General features: G+C 43.6%; 2 protein-coding genes across 4 annotated transcripts in view; one reads left to right on the top strand and one right to left on the bottom strand.

Annotated features, from left to right (window-relative positions):
- The first annotated feature begins 957 nt into the window (after nucleotides 1-957).
- Nucleotides 958-21,502, top strand: part of TTC7A (tetratricopeptide repeat domain 7A) — a 181,913-nt gene continuing 161,368 nt past the window's right edge. The window contains exons 1-2 of one of the 2 annotated variants that reach the window (XM_079297998.1): nucleotides 958-1,089; nucleotides 20,971-21,134. Coding sequence is in view for 1 of the 2 variants with exons in the window: in XM_079297997.1 (XP_079154123.1) it covers nucleotides 18,109-18,430; nucleotides 20,971-21,134 (486 nt within the window). In the remaining variant the exon portion in view is untranslated. Of the gene's footprint in view, nucleotides 1,090-17,978; nucleotides 18,431-20,970; nucleotides 21,135-21,502 lie in introns of those variants that run through there. The other variant, XM_079297997.1, reaches the window with a different exon arrangement.
- MCFD2 (multiple coagulation factor deficiency 2, ER cargo receptor complex subunit) lies at nucleotides 9,438-16,913 on the bottom strand. Of its 2 annotated transcripts, XM_079298017.1 has the most exons (5): nucleotides 16,797-16,913; nucleotides 15,934-16,085; nucleotides 15,080-15,239; nucleotides 13,970-14,103; nucleotides 9,438-9,679 (listed from the first exon to the last, which is right to left on the bottom strand). In XM_079298017.1, the coding sequence occupies exons 2-4, from the start codon at nucleotides 16,074-16,076 to the stop codon at nucleotides 13,972-13,974; spliced, it is 435 nt and encodes a 144-aa protein (XP_079154143.1). In that variant the 5' UTR covers nucleotides 16,077-16,085; nucleotides 16,797-16,913; the 3' UTR covers nucleotides 9,438-9,679; nucleotides 13,970-13,971. The 2 variants fall into 2 exon arrangements, with proteins under 2 accessions (XP_079154143.1, XP_079154142.1); XM_079298016.1 differs by lacking the exon at nucleotides 9,438-9,679 and having other exon boundaries at nucleotides 11,901-14,103.

Genomic DNA, 21,502 nt, shown 5'->3' with positions numbered 1-21,502 from the left:
TAAATCAGGATAATGGAGTTTCATATCTTTCCTTTGCTGGCATTATTGAATATGACCCAAACCAGCTCAAAGTAGCTGTATCTGCACAACCTGCCGATAACTCGTGTCCTTACGTAGGCCTGGGATATCTTTGGCATTTTTGCCATGGCTGCCAGTGCTTCAGAGGCACAAAGGGGTTCTAATGTTCTGCCCAGCCCCCTACTCAACCCGTCTAAGGACCTGCTGCCCATGTCAACTCCCTGAACCCACCACTCAATGATGCTGCAGCAGGGCCAGGCTCCAGCTGCCCACAGCCCTGCCTGGCCAGGGCCCCACAGAGCCAGACCCACATCCTATCCTGCCACCACAGCCTGTGTGGTGCCCTGGCAATGGCCATGGGTTACAGGAGTTTTCCCACATGCTTTCTGTTCAAGATTATATCCTTTGCTCACAGGATTTCATGACCATCTAAGTCTTCCCTGTCACTTGCATGTGAGTACTTACATGTAAGTATACTTATTGAGAGTCAAGCCATGTGTATGAATATATGGGGTAAGGCATACAGAAGTATAATATATTGTTAGTCTCAGGTTACTTTCTTGTCCTGCAATCTCCCTTTCTCCTCCCTTTCCCCTCTAATCTACAGGGGAGAAGCTGGGGGTGAAGTGAGGCAGCCTGTAAAGCAAGGAATGACAGGCAAATCCATATCAGGAATTAATTTCAGCATGTTTCATATCAAATCACTCAGGAATCACAAGAATTTACTCCTCTACTCCTATTTTGTTGATGGCTAGAATATTACTTCTAAGCCAAAACTTTCACATTCAAATCACTCCCTTATTTTATTTTTAAAGAAAAAAATCTGGTTTTGTAGTTTGACATGTTTCTTGTTTTCAGACTGCTGATTTTCTGTGTGGTTAACTCTAGGCTTCCTACAACTGACAGCTTAATATCTCACCTTACAAAAATCATGCATGACTTCTGGGACTCATCTATCAAAAGGAAAGAGCACACAACACTCTGAGAAGCTGGTACCTTCTCTCTAGTTATCTGGGTTGATGGCTGTTCAGTGAACCTATTAACTGCCTGGAGTGACTTACATCTTTACAGGTATGGGACTGTATTGTCTTTCTTTGCTGTGTTTAAATGGCAGATGCTACCCCTGTGTTGTGTCCTGGTTTAACTTTATCTCTGGCCTGGTGGTTCCAAATGCAACTGGCTATGTTCTCATTGGACTTCATGTGCCTGCAGAAGTAATGGCTGTAGATGAATGTTTCAAGTTCCCCTTATCTCACATTCTCTGAAAACTGTCTCAATTCAAGGTTTATGCCTTTCAGTGGAGCACTTAACACACACTTAGCTCTAAGCACTTAATTCCTATCATTTCATTGCACAGGGATGAATATCAGTGCCTACTCTGGTTCATGGTTTGCCAGCACTTCAACAGTTTCTTTTACAGTGGCCAGATAAAAGTGAAGCGCCAGCCCTGACAGTCCTGTGCCTGGGGCTATAGCTTGCTTTCTGGTAGTGATGGACAATGCCATTCAAGCCTTTCATGATACTCCCACATAGAGATTGATTGGGCCCTAGGTCTAGCTGCTTCCTGAGGAATAAGGAAAGGTGCACTCCAGAAACCTTGGTCTGACCTACAGGGAAATAGGAGAGGGAAGGATTCCCCTACTTCCTCTTGTTGTGGCCACTGGTAGCACCATGTTCTGCTAGCACACATCACCCCTGCAGCACAGGGTCAGTAGGGGTCAGGCCTTTATGCTGTGGCCATAATACATCAATCTGTCAGCACATCCCTCCCAAATCCTATGCCACCACCCTCAGTCACCCACACCCACTCTTCTCTACTGTGCCTCCTCCCAGCAGCAGCTCACCTTTAAGAGTATGTTAAGGGCAGCTCAGAAAGTGAAAAGAGAGGGAAGGCATTGTTCATCTTGTTTATAGTCTGACTGAGCTAACAAAGTCTGAGCACCTTGTCCACACTGGGATAAGGTCCTAAGAAATAATTGATCACAAGAATGAGAGAAAAATAAATAGGCCAAATACATCTGAATGGTAGAAATCATCTCTGTGGGTGATGCCAAAATGTAATGGGATGTGTTGAAGTGATAGACTCCAGTTGCAACAGAGGAAAATTCAGAAGTTCTACCTGTCCTGGGAGGAGGGCTTGTGAGGTAGTATATATCTGTATAAAACTGAGAATTTTCAGAGAATTTTTTTCTGGAATATGGAAATATCTTTGGAAGCTTTATGATCATTTAATTTTACTGGGATTTGTATGCGTTAACTTTTTTTTTTCCCTATGGCAATGCAGTTTGGTGTTTGGCTTAGGACTAGCTGCCACTGGGTCCCCAAGAATTGTAAAGCCAAGCTAATAAATGACCTTGATCAGATGGCACACCTCACTCTTGTCCCCCTGTGGTCCTATTCCAGTCAGTTTCCAGCCCAGGCAGCTGCTGGGGCAGAGTAAACTGCTATGTCCAATTGGCAGAGCTGTGACCAGCTTTATTTATAAAGGATTGTGATAGAGCTTAGTCTTCTCTCATTTATACCAGGTGAAAACATGATATGAGTTGTTAGCCCAGTTCTTGTCCTTTTGTGCTGCTGCAGCAAAAGAAAGGAGTCAGAAAACTGGTCTCACTGGAGAAGTCATTCTGTAAAGGAATAACTTGGCTTGGGCAGCCCTGGGGCCCTGCTCTGCTGCTTCTGCTGAGAGCATAGCTGAGTGGCTATGGGAGAGTGGTCACCCAAAAACTGGGCTGCTGGCAGGGGCTCAGTGGCTTGGCTCTGCAGAGGAGCCCTCTGGCTGCTGTTTAACCAGCTGCTGGCAGTTTTGGACAAGCTGCACTTGTGCTTCTATGCCACCCTGATTTTAGATGTGGCCATCTGGGATGGCTAAAACTGAGGTGAAAAACTGGACTACATTTTTGACATGTGACTTTTAAGTTGTGTAGGTAATGATGGACAAGTTAAGTCACGGAGGAAGGGCACTAGTCAGCCACCTTGGGAATCCCTCTTTCTGAACATGGGTGGTATCTTTTGTGGCACTGCTTTGCTGTTTTGTGCAAATTCCCAGCTCTTTAGAGATCCAGTCGACTATCAGAAAAAAGAACCCTCACATTGTATGCCAGTCTGGGTACATACTTGATGTGAATGAATACAAAGACCTATTCATCACTCCTAGTGCTCACATAACTGACAGATTAAATCACTCTCTGGCTGTGAAGATGACAGTGGCCCAATAGCTAATGCTGTCTAACAGCCTCCATTAGTAGACCTTGTTTCTGATTGTTTATAATTTTGCCAGACTTCAGCTGCTTGAGCTGGATTTTCCCATGCCATATGTCACCAGAAACTGAAGGTTTGTGTGTGGAAGGGCCTAGATGAATAGTCATGGCATTGCCAAGCTCATGTATCACTGAAAAGTCATTTGAACACAAATTTTTAGGGAATAACTGTACATTTCTCCTCTCTTGAGGGAGAAGGAAAAACATCTGGAGTTACATGCTCCCCAGTGATTTGTGTTCAGGCTAAAGTTGGAGCTGCTACTAAACAGCCTAAATGCAAGAAGTTCCATGTCAAATGCTGTCAACTTGCTAGATATTGTTGGCACTTTTAACCTTTTGTAATGTCTTTTGAGGCTGTACTTTGTCCACTGACATATTTAGTTGCATATTGTGCCCATGCTTTGACAGAAGTTGTTTTAAACAGGCTGAGATTATGCTACCAGGGAGCACATCTAATGGTTTAAGTTTGAGCACACATTTTGTGTATATGTGATGGATTTATAGCTCTCCCCTTCAATCTTTCCTTCTTTACTGCTGTCCAGTTGAATTTCTGACCAGCAATCCCTGTCATATAGGATGAGGACCAGATTTTCAAATTTCCATGCTGTTTTGAGTACCAGGCTGAAGTTGCTAGTTCCTAGACATGAATTAGCTTTTAGAATGACTTTTATTTAGCCTGCTGAATCAATGCTGGTACTTTTCCCTCTGCATTTCCAAACAGCACTGCAGGTCAACAGGAAGAACTTTCAGGCTGAACAGTCCCTAGGTGAGGTGGTTGTGTTGGCAGGACAGTGTGTCACCAGAAGTAAGTTGTATAGGTGTGCATCAGGGGTGGGACGGGGTTAGAGGACATAAGTATCTTTGAGAATTATGTGTATTTCTGTGAGTAGTATCTGCCCATGACAGCTCAATTGCACACTGGGTGGAAATGTGCTGTCTGGCCTGCAGCCTATATAACCCTTTCCCATTCCCTACAGAAACTTTTATTAAGTGAGCTTTACAAGGGCCTAGAAAGGACCTTTACCTGTCATAGGAATCTGAAAAGGGCAATCTTTAAACTCCCCAAGGGGAGTTTTTCCTTAACCATTACAGAAACCAGAAAATTTCCAGATCTCAGTAAAAACTGTGCACGCTATGTTTTCCCAAACTGGTCAATTTGAATTGTAGGAACTATTGCCTAAGAACTATCTAGAGGCAGACTTTATAACCACACAAAATATCTTCATTTAACTACCTGCACTACTGGACCACCATATGATTTAGAGCTCTGATAGACTTGAACTCCCATTAAACTAGATAGCTTGGGACCATTATCCCAGGAAGACTGTTCAGGGTGGCCTGCCAACAACAGCTGGCCATTGACTGAGCTCTGCTTTTAGAGTGGATTTTGCAGCATGCTGTGGTCTGTAATGGCAGTGCCCTGGTGTTGCAGTACCTTGGCTGGCTAATTTAATGCTTTAGTTTGGTGGGTCAATGCCATGCTGCAGTTTTAATAAGGTCTGTGGTGGAGGCATATCTGCAGTCAGAAATTGTCATCATTCTGTACTGCCAGCATGGTGTAATAAACTGCACAGATTCTCAAGCCAAAATTTTAGAAAATTAATCTGGATCCTATAAAAATTTTAATGGGCGGAAGCAAAAGTATTTGCATGACATGACCTGTCTTTTTGTTTCTTAGGTAGGGCCTCATATGGAGGAAGTGGTCTTTTCCCTTAGAGACAATAAAAACACTTCATATTTTTGCTGCAATGGAAAGATCATGTATTATATAGATCCCACTGAACAGTATTCAGCAAGCATCAAATGTCTTTAAGTTTCCATTATAAACTTGACTTTATTCCTATTCTTCTCTTTGCCAAAATTAGCCCTATCCACCTACAACTTCACAGGCATAATCTTATTCTGAGACAGATTTTTTGGAAGAGTTGAAGGAAACTGGTCAAGGTGTTTAAGAGAGATGATGGCTAAAAAAAATTTAATTCATCTGCTTGGAGAGTTTCCTAAAGACTTTTTGGCTTGTCACATCCTGAAAATTCATTTGCCTAGAGATTCAAAAAGTATTTCAGATCTGTTGGTCTTGGCTAAAAATGGTGCCTTTGAATAGTTTTAGGCTGTCTGGTGACAGAATTATTTGGTTACCGAAAGTGGTCCCTGTCTTCATGTTATGTGCTTTTGGGAGATCTTAATTCAACTAGTCAGTACCAATGTGCTTATAAATTCATGGTGGCAATGTAAGGTTTCTAAATAACTCTGCATGTATCCTGAACAGACATATTCCTTATCTGAGGCTGGTCCTGTCTGCAGGTACTGCTGTCTAAGATCCTCACCTGTTTCCTGATTCCCACTGCAGTTCATGCTGAAAATGACAGAATGGCTTTACAGTCCCCTCTGCACACTCCCTGGAGGCCTTTTTCAAATGGAACAAAATTCAAAGTTCAGTCTAATTATCTCGGTGATTACTGGGACAAAAAATTCATACCTGCAATGATTTGTGCCAATATGGCTGCAAGCCACACATGATGAGACTTAAGCCAATATTACTATTCAGCATAAGTGTTCTGGGGTTTATTTGTGGTTTTATGGCAAAGTAAGCTCTGAGGCATAATATTCTATTCTTAAAGAGAATTTACTGCAAAATATGTGCTGAGAACTTTCTCATAATCAAGAAATTTTTAAATATGGTTCTTGAAGTATGACCAAAACCATAGGCAAACATCCATTAGACTATTTTCAGTATCCCTCACTTTAAGAAGAATGTGGCATCTGCAAACAGTACAGTTCTGCTATACCACTGCACTGATGTGGTCTCCCTGGATGATTCCCTTAGCTTGCACTGAAAGTTACTGCAGAGAAGTGTGAACAGTAAAGTCTGCCCAGCATGTACCACTGACAATGGGAATGGAACATGTTCTGTGAGACCTTGGGTTTGGTTAATAATATTCCCAGACTCTGACATTTAAGCCTTGATCGTTCTGAGCTCTGGACCTCAGTTGGTTTCATTGTTGTTGAAGCCAAGTCCCTGATTTACAAATTGCTGGAGCCTTGTATGTACTTGGGAAAAGTATGACATCATTCTCTTTGTATGTATTATGCCATCAGCATCTGTTATTGACCACTATTTGAAGCAAGCTCTAGGGCTAGATGGACCTTGGTTTTGACTCAGTATGGATGTTCTCACACTATATTCTAGTGTCAACAAAAATAGTTGACAATTTAATGAAAATAGGTCTAGGAATTTGCTCTGTCATCTTAAAGACTTCACAGTCTTTACTGTTTTGTTTTGACAGTTTTTGGTTTTTCTCTCTCTGCTCTGGAGCTAGGACTTGAATCCTAGATGAAGCACCATCTTGTATCACTTCCAGCTCTTGACAGTCACATTTTGAATGTGCTCAGTAGAAACTAGGAAGGGTTTTGCACCTAGATGTCAGTGACAGTGATCATACCCTGAGAGGACTGAGCAGGAGGCTGCTGGTTGCAGACTGCTCTGCCATACAGCACAGGAACTGAGTGCAGCAGGACTGTCTCACTGGCTATTGTCTTATGGGACTGAAAAAATGGCATGACTGGAAGGCAGAAGTACTGAGTAAGTTTACAGGAGAAACTTTTCAAGAAGAAAAATGGGTTCTGATGGTAAGAAGAAGAGATGCAAAACTGGTATCTAGGTGGATTGGTTGAAAACTGGAGTATGGCTGGCTCTATGATAGTCTGCAGAGATGATAAAGAGAAGAGGAAGGCCTTACAGCAGAGAGACAGTGGGACAGTCTGTGTGATCTTGGGGAGGATTTTTCTGAGACCTGGAGCTGAGCACAGGCCCTGTGTGCAGCTCTCAGCTGTGAATCCTGTCATAAGGGCTTCTCCCAAATCAAGTCGACACAGATATTGAGAGTCATTGACTCACTCAGAGATAGGCTTTCACTGGAGGAAATCTGAAAAAGTCACTAATTCCACCTTTCTATCCCACCACCAAGTTGCATTCATGTCACCCCAAGCTGCAGCATCTTATCATTGATACAGAAGTTTTGTCCAATGTCCAATCTAAATCTCCCAAGCTGTTTAGTTTATGCTTCTTAATGGTTTATTCTTCTGGATCTCTCTATCAAGAACACTTTAGTTCCTTACCATTTGCAACAGCTTTTTAGGTGAAGAATATTAACCTTCTGTCTTTGTTACTTCAGAGAAAAAAGCCACATTTCTTGCAGTCTTCTCTCATGTTTTCTGTACCCCTGTAAATTTTTGCTGATCTCCCTTGCCAACTGTTCAATCACTTATTGAAGCACAGTGCACTAAACAGGTTGTTGTCTTTCAGGTGAATCTTTACCTATGAGAATTAACCCACATGGGGTTTTTCAATAGTGTTTAGGACCCTTTAAACATCCTGATGTGAGGGCTTTGCTCTTCATGCTCAGCTTGTTCCAACATAGTCCCTGGTATTTTCTCTTGTAAACCTAGACAGTTTTGCAAGAATAGATGAGTATTTCTGTGTAAACATTTTGGACTATTGTATTCTGTCCATTTTAGATGATCTCTCTAAGTCATATCAAGAACATTTTAGATTCTGATTTTTTTTTAGTATCTGTAACATCTGCAGCCTTTTCTTGTTCTATCTGCAAGATTCATACTCATACTTCATATTCAATCTCCTTTGCCTTCATTGAAAACATAAAACCTTGTACTGGAACAAGGCCCACAGAATTCCTTACAAAACACACACATTTTGATATGTTAGGATGGAATTACCCCGTGGATACAATTATCCAACTAGACTTGACCTCCTGCCCCTTCCCACAGTAGTTTCATTTAGAACACAGTTCACTAGTATGTCTGTGATACTATAGGAAATACCACTAAAGGCATTGCAAAAGATTATATAAAATAAATTCAAACTATGTGACATCTCTAGCTAGTACTTCAACTTCCTTTTAAGACTCCTAGTGAAATTGCTCAGGGAACTGGAAGACTTGTAATGTGATATATTATTCTCTAAGCAAGTTTTATTCTCTAAGCATATTTTAGTCTGAAAATTTGCCCCCAAAATAATTGCACTCTCTGGTTGCTCTTGATCTTTTAAGTAAGATTGATGAAAAAGGGAGAAAAAAAGAGCATTAAACTATTCGACTTCCTTAACATCCTCTGCACTTGCCCATCATAGAGTACTGGTCAAAATTTCCCACTGTTTTTCTCTTCTTACCCTTAAGATTTATTTTACTTTTGATAAGTTTTGCTAGTTGTATCTAATCCATTTTATCTTTAGTACCTGTTTACACCCCCTCTACACCTTGCAATGAGTGGAATATTGTGCTGAGTTCTCAACCAGCTGTATTAGTCTCTATTCTACAGATATTTCTCTTTCAACTGAGGCCTATTAAAAGGTTGTGAATTAGCTGACATCTGCTGAATTTCCTTACTTTCCTTTACAATGTCATAATTGCACTTGGTTTCTTACTAGCACTTCTTGAATGAACTGACAGCTGTCCATAATCTGTTTTTCCTTTAGATTTACCCCTTATTAGATCTTCACTACCCATTCTCTGAGTTTATTGACATCTGCCTTCTTGAAATCCAGTGTAGTTGGTCACTTGGATCAGATGGCAGTTGACACTATGTACCCTGCAGCACTGTTATGTATGTTACACTGCCCTCTATGTGCAAAGCTGCAATGCAGCTGAGGAAGGCTGAGACAATTGCAGTATGTATTAGGCCTTAAGATTTAGGCTGCTCTTCGGAATTTATTAGACAAAATGGGAAGAAAAATGTAACTTGAGAGAAACTTTCTGTAAGGAATTAATAACTTCCCTTGTAATGAATCTCAGGCCATAAACTTCACCTTAATCAGAATGGCTGATCAGACCATACCACACCTCTGCCTTGTAAGAACAGTAACAGAAGCTCTTATATCTAATGCAAAAACAATAAGACTTCAGACTCATACTAAACCTGGCCAATATTCTTTAATGTTGGTTGAGACCACTGTAGATACATCATGGTCCCTCTCCCAGATCAACTAAAGATGGTCAAGAAGCATCAGACAAAGCTTGATGCTTATATTCAAAAGCCTTCCTATTACACCATTTTTAACTGACAAAATTACAATGAAGCTCCTTTACTATCACTTCCAATCAATTTGGATTCCCTAAATAATGCAAATTAATTACCAGAAAGCAGTCCCATCTGTCGTAAACTTTTACGACAGCTATAAACTAATAAAAATGCAGGCAACATGCTGTCAATGTGATGTTGTAAGAGGAGCAAGCCATGCCTGTAGTCAGAGTACTGGTGATGGTTTAGGGAAATGCAGGTTGTTGAATCACTCTGTTCCATACTGCAGGGAACTGATGTGCAGTGTCCATACGCTATCTAGTGGCTCTGTCGATTATGACATTGTCTCTGAATTACTTTTCTTTCACCTGTGAATTGCAGGATTAAAAAATACTTTAGACAAAACTGGAATTTGTGAGTCTGTAGCCATCCATTAATGAATCTAACACATTTCAAAGTTTTAAGCAATTCATGAAGAAACCCCAAAAAGCCATAAAGCCTGTGTGAATATGCAGGTAAACTCTAGGCAGTCAGTTCTGTCATTAACAGAAGTGTGACGCACTGGCTAAGACCCTTCTCTTTGTTCTAGAGTTTTGTTCTAGATTTATTACTAAAAAAACCCTCAGTTGAGGAGGGCTTCAAGAATAAGTTTAAGTATCTTCTTTAGTTGCTAGATTCAGCAATATTTTGTGAGGTAAAAGCAGATAACCTAAATATTTTGGACTTTGCACATAGTAGACAGTAATGCATGGCTAGATGTGTTCTCTCCAATGGGGAATGCTAATCTTCATCCCTTGAGATCACAGACTAGGAAGATGTGAAGATCACACGTAACAACATTCTTCTGATCTTCTGTTTCTGCCAGAGATATGATTGATCTTCAGTAAAACAAACAGCTCTTCTGTTTTGTTATTTATCTGTGAAATGGAAATTGTACTGTTCTATAGAAGCTACAACTGCTTTATAGATGAGCAGTACTGTTGTAAAGGTCATATTTTCTATATTTCATATATATATGAAACAAAAAATACTGTATTGATATACAGTCTGTGCCAGCACACTTAGGGGTATCATCTGAGCTACAACTAGCACACAAATTAGTTAGATTTCAAAAAAAGAAGTCTGATTCATGCTCATTCTCAGCAAATTTGCACTTTTCTACTTAATAATTGAGAAAGCTCTCTAGCTCTTAAAACACTTAAAACACTTAATTACATATGTGTATTTGTTTTAGGAGGCTGAGTGAAGACATGATGATGCAGGTTTCAGCTTGGGTAACTTTTCTTGAACTAGGAAAGCAGAAATTTTATTTTGCTCTTCATGCATATCAAAAGTGCCAATTTTGTTTTCCCTTTTCAGTAAATTATTTTTCTATTTATATTTCTGAACCCTTAAAACAAATTTAAAATAGCTGGCAAATAATGTTTGTATACCAGCATTTATCATGATTTCCAATATGAAGCTTCTATGGTGTGTATCTTTTGCTACATACAATAGCAGTTAATGAATATGCACATGAATACAACAGAAATATATAAATGGACTTACAGGTGGTTGCACGTGATGAGAAAACAATGCAAAAGAGTTACACCCTTTCAGCTAAAAGGAAGCCAAAACTCAGAGCCTTAAGCATTGTGCTAATTTTGGCTGGCAAAGAGTTCATTTTCTTTACAGTAGTTAGTATGGAGCTGTGTTTTGGATTTGTACTGGAAGTAGAATTGGTAACACGGGGATTTTTCATTAGTGCTGAGCAGAGCTTACAGTCTTTTTTTCTGCCTCTCATCCCATACCAGTGAGAGGTGCACAAGGAGCTGAGAGAGGACAGAGCCAGGATAGCTGATCCCAAATGAGCAAAGGGATGCTCCTGAGCATATGGTATCATGCTCAGCATATAAAGCTAAGGGGGATGAAGGAAGGGAGGAGTGTCTATTTGGCATGATGGTGTTTATCTTCCCAAGCAATCATTATGTGTGATGGAGCCTTGCTCTCCTGACACACACCTGCCCTTGGGCAGGGATGAAAGAATTCCCTATTTTGCTTTGCTTGCACTCAGGACTTTTGCTTTAGCTATTAAACTATCTTCATTTCAACCCCATGTTTTCTCACTTTTGCCCTTCTGATTCTCTCCACCATCTGACCAGGGGGAGTGAGCAACTCTGTGTTCCCTTGCTGCCAGCTGGGCTTAAACCACAAGAGCAATAAGCATATAAGAGTTGACAGGGCTACAGGCAACCTGCTTTAAGTGCTCAAAGCTGAGCAGCTTAACCTCTTCTGCCCTCTTAGCCACTAGCATTTCCTACACTTTTTTCCAATTCAACATTGACTCCAGATCATTCAGCCTCAGAAGAGATTAAAAAAACAAGAAACTGTAACTGAAAGAATTTTCTTTCAAGATGACCGCAGGAGAGAGGAGCTTAAAATACATCAGCAAATGAGATACATTTCTTACTAGCACTTCCAGCCTTGTGTATCCTATCAGCATACACAAACCCCAGCTTAATTTTATTGCTTGTACAACCAGCACAAACCTGGCCACAAAAGTTTCAAATAAATAATTAGTACAAGAAAAAAAAAATCCAACACTCAGGCTTCATTGCACAAACATTTAAAGACAGGAAATAATTTCTTTTACATATGTGTTTCTCTTGTATAAGAATAATTTTGTATAGAAAATAGCTCTTTATACATTTTACAGAAATAGGCTAACATTTAGATTCTTTATTAATGAATAATCATTGAATGCAATTTAAGCTTTCAATTATGTTTCAGTCACCAAACATTAATAACACAGCAATACATCACCGCTCTAATATCCTTAAACTGTTTGACTTATCGAATATTGAGTCAAGACAGTGAAAACATTCCTAGAGCCATGATAATTTGGAAACACTCAAGTAGCTTGAAACTGTCAAATTATGAAATACTTCCTGAAAGTAATACCATAATCTAAGTGTCAAGGAATATGAACTTAAACCTTAACAAGGCAGCATTACTTGCTCACTCCTGCTGGCTAATACTGTAAAACCCAAATTGAACAAAAGCTTTAATCTTAAACTGGTTTATTGTTACTGTGACCTTTAAAACACTCCTGAAGGATAGGATGCTATCTAGAAGGACCTGGACAAGCTAAGAAGTGGGCCCACAGGAGTCTCATGGAGTTTAACAAGACCAAGTGCAAGTTGTTGCACCTGGATGGAGCAACCCTGGTATGAGCACAGGCTGGGGAATGAACAGATCAAGAGCAGCCCTGTGAGAAGGACTTGGGGGTGCTGCTGGGTGGGAGGCTGGACAAGACCCAGCCATGGGCACTCCCAGCCCAGAAAGCCAAACATGTCCTGGGCTGCATCCAGAGCAGTGTGGGCAGCAGGGCAGGGAGGGGATTCTGCCCCTCTGCTCTGCTCTGGTGAGACCCACCTGGAACCCTGCACCCAGCTCTGGGGGCCCAGCACAGGAAGGAGAAAGTCATGTTAGAGAGAGGCCAGAGGAGGCCACCAAGACAATTACAGGGATGGAGCACCTCTCCTGTGATGAAAAGCTAAGAGAACTGGGATTGTACAGTCTGAAAAAGAAAAGGCTTTGGTGTAACTTAATGGTAGCCATCCAGTAGCTGAAGGGAGTCTACACAAATGATGAAGTGGGACTCTCTCAATGTAGTGACAAAGGCTAGGTTTAGATTAGATGTTAGGAAAAAATTCTTACTGTGTGCATGGAGAGGCACTGGAACAGGCTGCCCAAAGAAGATATAGATGCCCTAACTCTGGAGAGGGAGCACCTGAGCAACCTGGTCTAATGGAAACATGTCCCTGACCCTGGCAGGGGTGTTGGAAATGAATGATCTGTAAGGTCCCTTCCAACCGAGGCCATTCTGTGATTCAGAATGAGATAGCAGAAGTTACTCTAACAAATACTATACAGCATTAACACAACATATAAATGTAATAAAAATACTTCAATTTTCTAAAGAAAACATGGAAGGTAGATTAAAAAAACCCCAGTAAACTAAGGTATAAAAAGTAAATCTGCAGATAACAAAAAATTGGAAAACACACATATATATATATTTATATGTAAGGGTCTGCTAGGAAGTACATATATGTAAAAATACTCAATTTATTCAAAGACTGTTTAAGTCCATATGGTGTCATGTGGAATTCAAACATAACCTACATTCAAATGCTTTCCCTCTACAACTGCTGTTTCAAGCATGTGTACTTATCTGCAGATTTCCTTGTAAATTAGAGAGAAGGTAAACACATTTACCCTTGGAATACAACTATATGAAGTAATAATTTCTTGCTTTCTAGGTATAATTTTAAATAGAAGATGTAAGCAAACAAGAACTACAAAACCCAATTACTGAAAATCTGAAATTTAGATGCTAATGATTCTATTCATACAGAGCTACTTCAGAGTTTGTCAGCTGTACCCTGTGTGAGTACTGTTGACACTTCCATGCTTCATGATTCAAATGAGTAGTTATGTTTAGTCAAACATGGCTCTCACTCCAAGTTAGCAAAACTCTTGACACATACAACTTTCAAATAAATTCAGCTGGAACTGGTACACCTCTCCTCCTCACAGTACAGAGGTTATAAGAGACAATAATGAATCACATTATACTGGTTCACATTTTCATGTGGTTAGAAGGAGAAACAAACCCTTATTCCAGTGATTTTGCAAATTCTGCATAGTCAATGAATCCATCATTGTTCTTGTCATCATCTCTCAAGACATCATCTATTAGACTAATTAGCTCTTCTTCCTTCATTGCTTGGGAATGCTCACCACCTTCCTACAAAAACAAAACCACAGTGAACAGTTTAGCAGTCTTTCTCATCTAGTGGCACATGTGACAGATTACTGACAACTAATTTTTTACTAAGCTGTTCATGTTTGGTGCCTAATTTGTTACTAAGTTTTATGTAACCATTTATAACAATGTAAGCAAATTTTATCAGATGGAAGCTTTGAAGTCAAAGTTCTTTGGACTTCAGAACGAGCATTCTGCAGTCAAGATTCTTGGTCAGAAGTTCCAAAAGCTGAATACCACAATGTATAATGATGGACAATCATCTAATAAATGTATTCTTAATCAGGATCTTGATGTAATACAAACACTGTAGCCTGAAGTCAGTAAAATTCTTAGTAACACCCCTTATGGGAACACAAAGAGGTGCCTTTGCACAAGAAACAGCCAGTCATTATTCTGCTCTTGGCTCAGTATTTTTTGCCACAGGTTATTAGCAGGAAGTTACGCTATTCTGAATTGTAACTACCAGAAGGTCAATATGAGATAATGTGTTTCTACTGTGTTCTTAATGACTGGAAAGAGAAATTGAGTTTAGGAAGAAGCAAACTACAGCAGGTTCTTCTAATATAGATCTTGTGCAAGAGGTTTTTTATAGTTTGTGTATACACAGCAGTAACAGTCTGAAGTTGAAAACAGTGTCATATCACATTTTGGATGATTTCCCTTTCTCCCCATCCCTACCTGCCAAATAAGCCCTCTGTAAAATGATTTTCACTCTGGTGCCCTTCCTGATTCCAGAGTTGAAACTAAAATGAAAACTTCCTAAAAACTGCAGTGTGACATGAAAAGCTGTGATAAAGTACAAATAATTTATAAATTCAGCCAGAACTATCAGAAAAAAAATAGTCTCATTTTCAGGCAAATCTGCAAGTGCAATGAAGATGTGTTGCAACTGTTCTGCTGCTTTTAGAGTCAAAACTGTTTCCAAACACATATGCCCTTACAAAACTACACCAACCTCTTTGTGGACATGTGAGATAGCAGTAGCAAGTTCTAACCCATCTAGCAAATTATTGCCATCATAATCATGCATTTTGAAGTAATGGAGCTGCAACTCCTGTGGAGACATCTCAGATTCTGGTTTCTCGATAACACCTTCCAAGTGCTCCATGATGTGTCTAAGAAAAAAAAAAAACAAACAAACACACATTTTCATCAGTTAATATTTAATTCTCTATTTACAGCAAATTATTGTAATCTAAAAGCATCCTGGGCAACTAAAAGCTACAATTTGATACCAAGATAAAGGGGGCACAAAGGTCGTTTATTAGAGGGGCTGTAGGGGCCTCTAATACCTCAGCTATTTCTATTTCTTCTGGTCTACTTAGCAGGCTATCAAAACAACTGAAGCAGAGCCCAAAATCTCTTTCTGGCTGTCTTCCAAAGCACAGGAACTGGAGGAAGATCTTTCTCAGTCAACCATGAAGTGTTCTAGGGAGTTTTATTTGCTTCTAGAAGTGTTTTGCATTTATGAAGTAGCAAATGAGAAAATAAACTTAACTCTACATCCTCTCCCAGAGGATGCTGTTAGGAATATATGATTTTGTCTAAAGTATGCTGATATGGGTAAGCAGGATTTCTGTAAGAAATTCTTTATAGCATAAGTAGGGCTAAAGGCTCCAGAGAGATCTTTCTAGGTCTTGTATCTCTACAAATTTATCAAGCAAGCATGTCTCGTATGTGGCTTAGCTAATCATACAACATTCTGAGAAAACAGGGTGCCTTAGGCTTAAGTCCAACTCGCCTAACACTTTAGAGATAAGAAAATCATTAAGAAGTAAAGTTTACACTTTTAGAACATGGAACACGTACTCTTTATCTTGCACCAAATTCTTATCAAGGCGAATATTTGGATGTTGACTCTCTCCTACGTGTTCCTCAGCTAGGGCAGAGACGAAGAATGCAGCCACAGCAAAGCAGAATAGCAAATGTGTTCTAAACGTCCTTTGGGCCATTGTGATCTCCTACAAAAAGGAAAACATCCCCCCCCACCCAAATAAAACAGATTAAAAATGTGATCTACTTTCAGCAGGTTAATACAGTGCTCAGAAACAGCCTCATTAATTTCACAATATAAGAACTTGCTGCTCTGGAAACTCTTGGCAAGCAGAGAACCAAAGAGCTCCAATTAAGAGTTTTTATGAAGATCCTTATTTTACTGAATTATGCAGTAATTTTCAGATAATGTCTTTTTTTAATTTTTTTTCTCACAGCTAGTGCGCACACTTTACCCATGCTTGGGTTTTCATATACCTTCCAGACAAACAAGTAACCATGCCCTCTGCCTCAGGCAGACGCGCCTCAGAGCTCTGGGAGCAAAGGTCGCTCCATCCGATGGGTGGCTGTGTTCAGACCGAGTTCCCGAGGGCTCCCAGCTGGGCAGGTGTCACGCAGCCGAGCATGTGCGGGCAGTGACAGGGCACAGCGCTCCAGAGCGCGCTGCCAGGCGCTTCCGCTCCTGGCCTTCTCCCGGCCCCGCTGAAGCTGCACGGTTCCACGGCACGGCGCCGCCCGCCAGCCAGCCTCCCACCCCCGGCTGGATCCCCGAGAAAGCGACACCGCAGCGGGATGGGGATGGGGCTGGGCCCGCCGCCCCTGCCCAGGCCCCAGCACCCCCGCTCCAGCACTGCATGTCGGGGCGGGCCGAGGGGACCCGCCGCCGCTAGGCTACGTACCCTCGGGCGGGTGTGCGCCGTGCTGCGGGCTCCGGGCTGGGCGCGGGCTGGCCACCATCCCGGGATCACCCCTGACCCGGCGCGGCCCCGCCCGCTCCGCCGCCATTGGCCGCTCCGCTCGGCCCCGCCTCGCCCCGCCCCGCGGGTGACGTCACCACCCGGAGCTCCACGTGGAGCCCTCGCGGCGGCGCAGGTGCTGCGAGACCACGCCCAGCGCGGGGCGGGGCCGGGCGCGCGGCTCCAGGTGAGCGCGCGGGGCTGCGGGTGATAAGCCACCCATGAGCCAGCGGTGCGCCCAATGGAGTCCTGGGGTGCATTAGGAAGAGCACTGCCAGCAGGCTGAGGGAGGGGATCCTGCTCCTCTATTCAGCCCTGGTGAGGGAGATCTGGAGTTCTGTGTCCAGTTCTGGGCTCCTCAGGACAGGAGACATGGAGCTCCTGAGTGGGCCCAGTGGAGGGTAACAAAGATGATTAAGGGACTGGAGCATCCCTCTTACCAGGAAAGGCTGCAGGAGCTGGGCCTGTTCAACCTCGAGACGAGATAACTGAGAGCGTACCTCATCAATGTATACAAATATATAACTATATAACTGTACACAAGTGGGGGTGCCCAGAGGACGGAGCCAGGCTCTGCTCAGTGGTGCTGAGCAAAAGGACAAGAGACAATAGGCAGAAACTGATGCACAGAATATTCTACCTGAACATGATCAAGAACTTCTTTGCTGTGTGGGTGACTGAGCATGGGACCCCACTGGTGACACCCTGGGCAGAACCTAGGACTGCAATGGCCGAGCTGGTGGCAGTGGGGGCCAGCTCGTGTCCCAGTCCTAGGGCACTCCCCAGCTTCCCCTGCTCTGGATGCTTCCCTCTAGCGCATCCACGAAGGATCGCCATGCTTCCTGCCCTGCTGCTCGAGCGGGAGCTGCGGTACCCTCTCCCCAGCGCCCACCGCAGTTTATGAACTGTGTGTGTTCAGTGTCTCCCCCCGCACCACACGCCACAGGTGTGCCATACTCGACACCTGCACGTCCACTGCTTCGGCCTCTGCAGGTCACAGCCCTCTAGCAAACCTCGGCCCCGGGGAGCTGGGGGGGCTTTTGGTCCGTTCCTTACGCATCGCCCGGTGTCTCGGGATCAACGGGCACAGAGCCCCGGGAACTTCCGAGGGCGGCGGCGGGGAACGGCACTCCCGTCCCGTCTCGCCCAGGAAGGGAGCGCGGGGCCACACCCGCGGTGCCGAGACAGCGGCGGCCGGTGCGGGACGCGGCTCCGTGCCCGGGCGTTAGGCGAGAGGCGTCAGGGAGTGGCGCCCATGACGGAGGCGCCGTCCCCGGCCGCAGCCCTCTGGCAGGGCGTCCCGGCCACCGCCGCCGCCTCCCCGCACCTGGCGGATCCACGGGCCCAGCGGCGGAGCTCGGGAGGCGCCGCCGGGGACTCCCCGCAGGCCGGGGCGGGGCGGGCCCGTCCCGGCGCTAAGATGGCGGCCAAGGGCTCGCACTCGCACGTGAAGCTGGAGGCGGAGATCGAGCGGTGCCGGGCGGAGGGGCAATGGGAGCGGCTCCGCCACCTCGCACAACAGCTGCCGCCGGCGCGGCCCCCGCGCAAGGCGAAGGCGAGGGGCGTGCAGGACGCTGGTAAGAGGCGGCGGGGGGCGGGCGGGGCGGCCGCCGGTACCGATCCGCCCGGGCGTGAGGCGGCGGCGGGGCCGGCTGCTCGCTCTCTGCCGCTGCCCGGTGTCGGAGCCCCGCGTCGGTGGGCTGGCGTGGGCGGGAGCTGCGGCCGCCCGGCTCCCGGGCTGGGCAGCGCCGGCTTGCGGGGCGTCGTCTGCCGTGCCGTGCCGTGCCGTGCCTGCGCCCCGGCCGCGGAGGAGGGATGCCCGCGGGAGGCGGCGGGAGCTGGGGAAGCGGCTCTTGGGACGGTCACGCCGCGCTTCCTCTGGGTGTCAGCGCTGCCGAGCCCGCGGGCAGCGAGGGGCGGCTGCCGAGCGCTCGGGATGCCGCCCCCGCCGCGGCCGGCGCAGGTGGCGGGTCGGCTCCGGGCCCCCGGGGTGCAGCCAGCCCGTTTGGGCTGCGGCAGGGCCGCCCCGCTGGGAAGGTCCCTGGGCTTCTCCCTACGGGCCGGGCTGGTTCCCTCTTGCCCCAGCGCTCTTCTTGGGGGGGTGCCCTTGTGTTACCTCTCTCCATTTCCGAGGGGCAGTGCTCTCCGTGAAGGCTTTCACGTGTAAAACAAGTTTCATAAATAGCAAGTATGTTGGCATTTTTTTTCCTGTTACAACCCACTGATTTGCTGCCTTTTTTTTTTTTTTTTTCAATCTTTTGTAACGAGTGAGGCAGCATAACTCAGACTGAGGTCAGCAAGTAAGTTGTGCACAGGACCTGATCCTACATGCGGTAATGGTTCAAAGGGTTCTGCCACTGAAGTTACTGCAGAGTGTAACACTTCTTTAGGGGAGCGTGTCCAGAATTTAGCCCTAGTGTTGAAGCTTTCTGGAGTGCCTTAAGCTTTACAGTGGGAGCCACCATGGGGGAGGTGTTGCTAGTTTATTACATGTTTGTTTTTGAGGCTTTCCAAGTGTTTACATGATGCAGATTGAACCCTGTGCTGAGAATCACACGGCCACCCTTTGGACTTTAGACAGGTTTCAGCTGCGTTTTCCCAGGTGCAGAGATCACCGTGCACTTTAGGGGCATTAGTAGTTGAAGAGTTCACAGTAGTTTCTTCCCTTGTAATTAAGAGGTATAACAACAGTATGATTGCTGTAAAAACATGACTTGTTAATTTGCTGCTATGTCATCATAACTTGCTAGTTACGAAAGAGTAATGCTTTGTTATTGCTACAGAACTTCTTTCAGCAGGTTTTGTGCTTCTAGAAATGACTGTGTGCTTGGATGGGATTTTTTTTCAGAGTAACATTTGCTTTGTGAAGTTGTGTATATTTATTTATTAATTGTCCATGATCTTACCTAATTCCTTAAGTTTGATTAAGAGATTAATGACTACCTGAAAGGACTTTAGTGTGCAGAAATAATTGCAAGCAAGTTTGGGGGGGAATGTACTTGAACACTTACACTTCCCATTTTATGTACTTCTTACACTTCCCATTTTATGTACCTGTACTTTGTTTAGTTGTAGACCTGCAAATGTGCAGGAAGAGCTATGGTTATAATTTGATATGTAGCTGAACACTCATGCCACAACAACAAAAATGTCTAAACCACTACACAGTTGCTTATTATATGCTTTATGTGGTGGTGTATAGGTAGAAAGTAGGCATAAGGTGTCTGCTGGACTGGAATATTCTACTGCTGTGTTTCACTCATTCTCAAATTTCAGACTTTGAACCGTGGAATATATATGAAATGTAGGGCTGGGCTTTTTGGTATTCAATGATTTCCTTACCTGGCTTGACCTGGTAGTCTGCTAATGGAGGTACTGTTGTTATGAATGAAGGAACTGAGAAATGGGCCTGTCATGTAAGAAGTCCCAGTACTCTGGCAGATGAAACTGTTTTTTTTCAGCATGAGTGCCACATTGCATGATGCTTTGTGCTGTATCCATTGCTGCTACCCGTGTTTGAGTGTCTGTTTCGTGGAACTGTGAACAGGGATGGATTTTAATGTAGAAAGAGTTTTATGTGCCATGTTAATTACATCAGAGGATGTGTGTCTTTAATAGTGGATGTGTAGAATGTGTAATTTGTCTTTTAATTTTTTTCTGTATACTTTCAGGAAAATTATAAAAGTTTTTGATGCAGTTACTGCTATCACTTCTCTGTACCCTAAAGCATTCATTTCATGCTTGTATCTTTGTAAATAGAAAGCATCCACTGAAATGTTTGCCAATGTTTGGTCTTATACTTTTGAAGGGGATTTTTCTGATGAAAATTCTCAACTGTTGTATTAGTGACACTGGAAGAAGGAATAGTGCTGCCAGAATTAAAGGATTAAGGAGGGAAAATCTTCAAGTTACAACAAAGTGCTGTTTCTGTTTTCCACATGAAACATACTACTTCCACTAGATAGAAGTTAATGGAATTTTTTTTTGTCTATGAGTTCTCCCTTATCCTCTCATTTGAGTTTGTTGTCTGTCTCAAAGGTGTATTGTTTTGTTTTTGTAATTCTGTTTATTATCAGTATGGCAGTAAGTAATGTTTCTTGTTGCTGTGTGCTTTCAGAGGACTATGGGAGTTTGCTGCTTGCAGAGGCTCTGCTGGAGGAATGTCTGAAGGAAAACTTTGCCAAACTGAAGGACTCCATTCCGCTGTCAGAGAAGAGTGAACCCAAACTGAGTGAAGCTAAGGAACATCTGAACAGTATCTTAAGCAGAGGGAAACTAAGAGTAAGTGGGCTCTACTGTCTTAATTCCTGCCTACTGGATACTTCTTTTGTGTGATTGTTAGTCTGATACAGCATGTGGGTGTTGCCTGTGCCCATAGATGTACACTGCTCTATTGGAGGTGATACTAAGAGACTGATAATTTCCCTAGGCAGGATTTTATGTTGTGATACTTGCTTTTTCATATGCAAGGAAATGATGTACTATGAGAACATATCCCGTTCCTTTTTTTTTTTTTTATGGGAAAGAAGCAGGATAAGTACTTAGAATTTCTCCCTGGGGCGATGGGGTGTGTCTCATAAGGGTGCTGTCAGGCCAGCACAAGGGAGTGACCTCCTGCTGCTCCAGATCTGAGGGAATTGATCACAACG

This window comes from Erithacus rubecula (assembly GCF_903797595.1).
Source record: "Erithacus rubecula genome assembly, chromosome: 2".
NCBI classification, from domain to species: domain Eukaryota; kingdom Metazoa; phylum Chordata; class Aves; order Passeriformes; family Muscicapidae; genus Erithacus; species Erithacus rubecula.
The sequence above is the reverse complement of the archived record's forward strand: the minus strand, read 5'-3'. Positions and strand labels throughout refer to the sequence as shown.

Coding starts and splice junctions, on each gene's coding strand:
- MCFD2 (XM_079298017.1), bottom strand. CDS start 16,076: ATGGCCCAAAGGACGTTTAGAACACATTTGCTATTCTGCTTTGCTGTG. Junction 15,240..15,933: donor AATTTGGTGCAAGATAAAGA/GTACGTGTTCCA, acceptor TTTTTTTCTTAG/ACACATCATGGAGCACTTGG. Junction 14,104..15,079: donor TCTCACATGTCCACAAAGAG/GTTGGTGTAGTT, acceptor TTGTTTTTGTAG/GAAGGTGGTGAGCATTCCCA.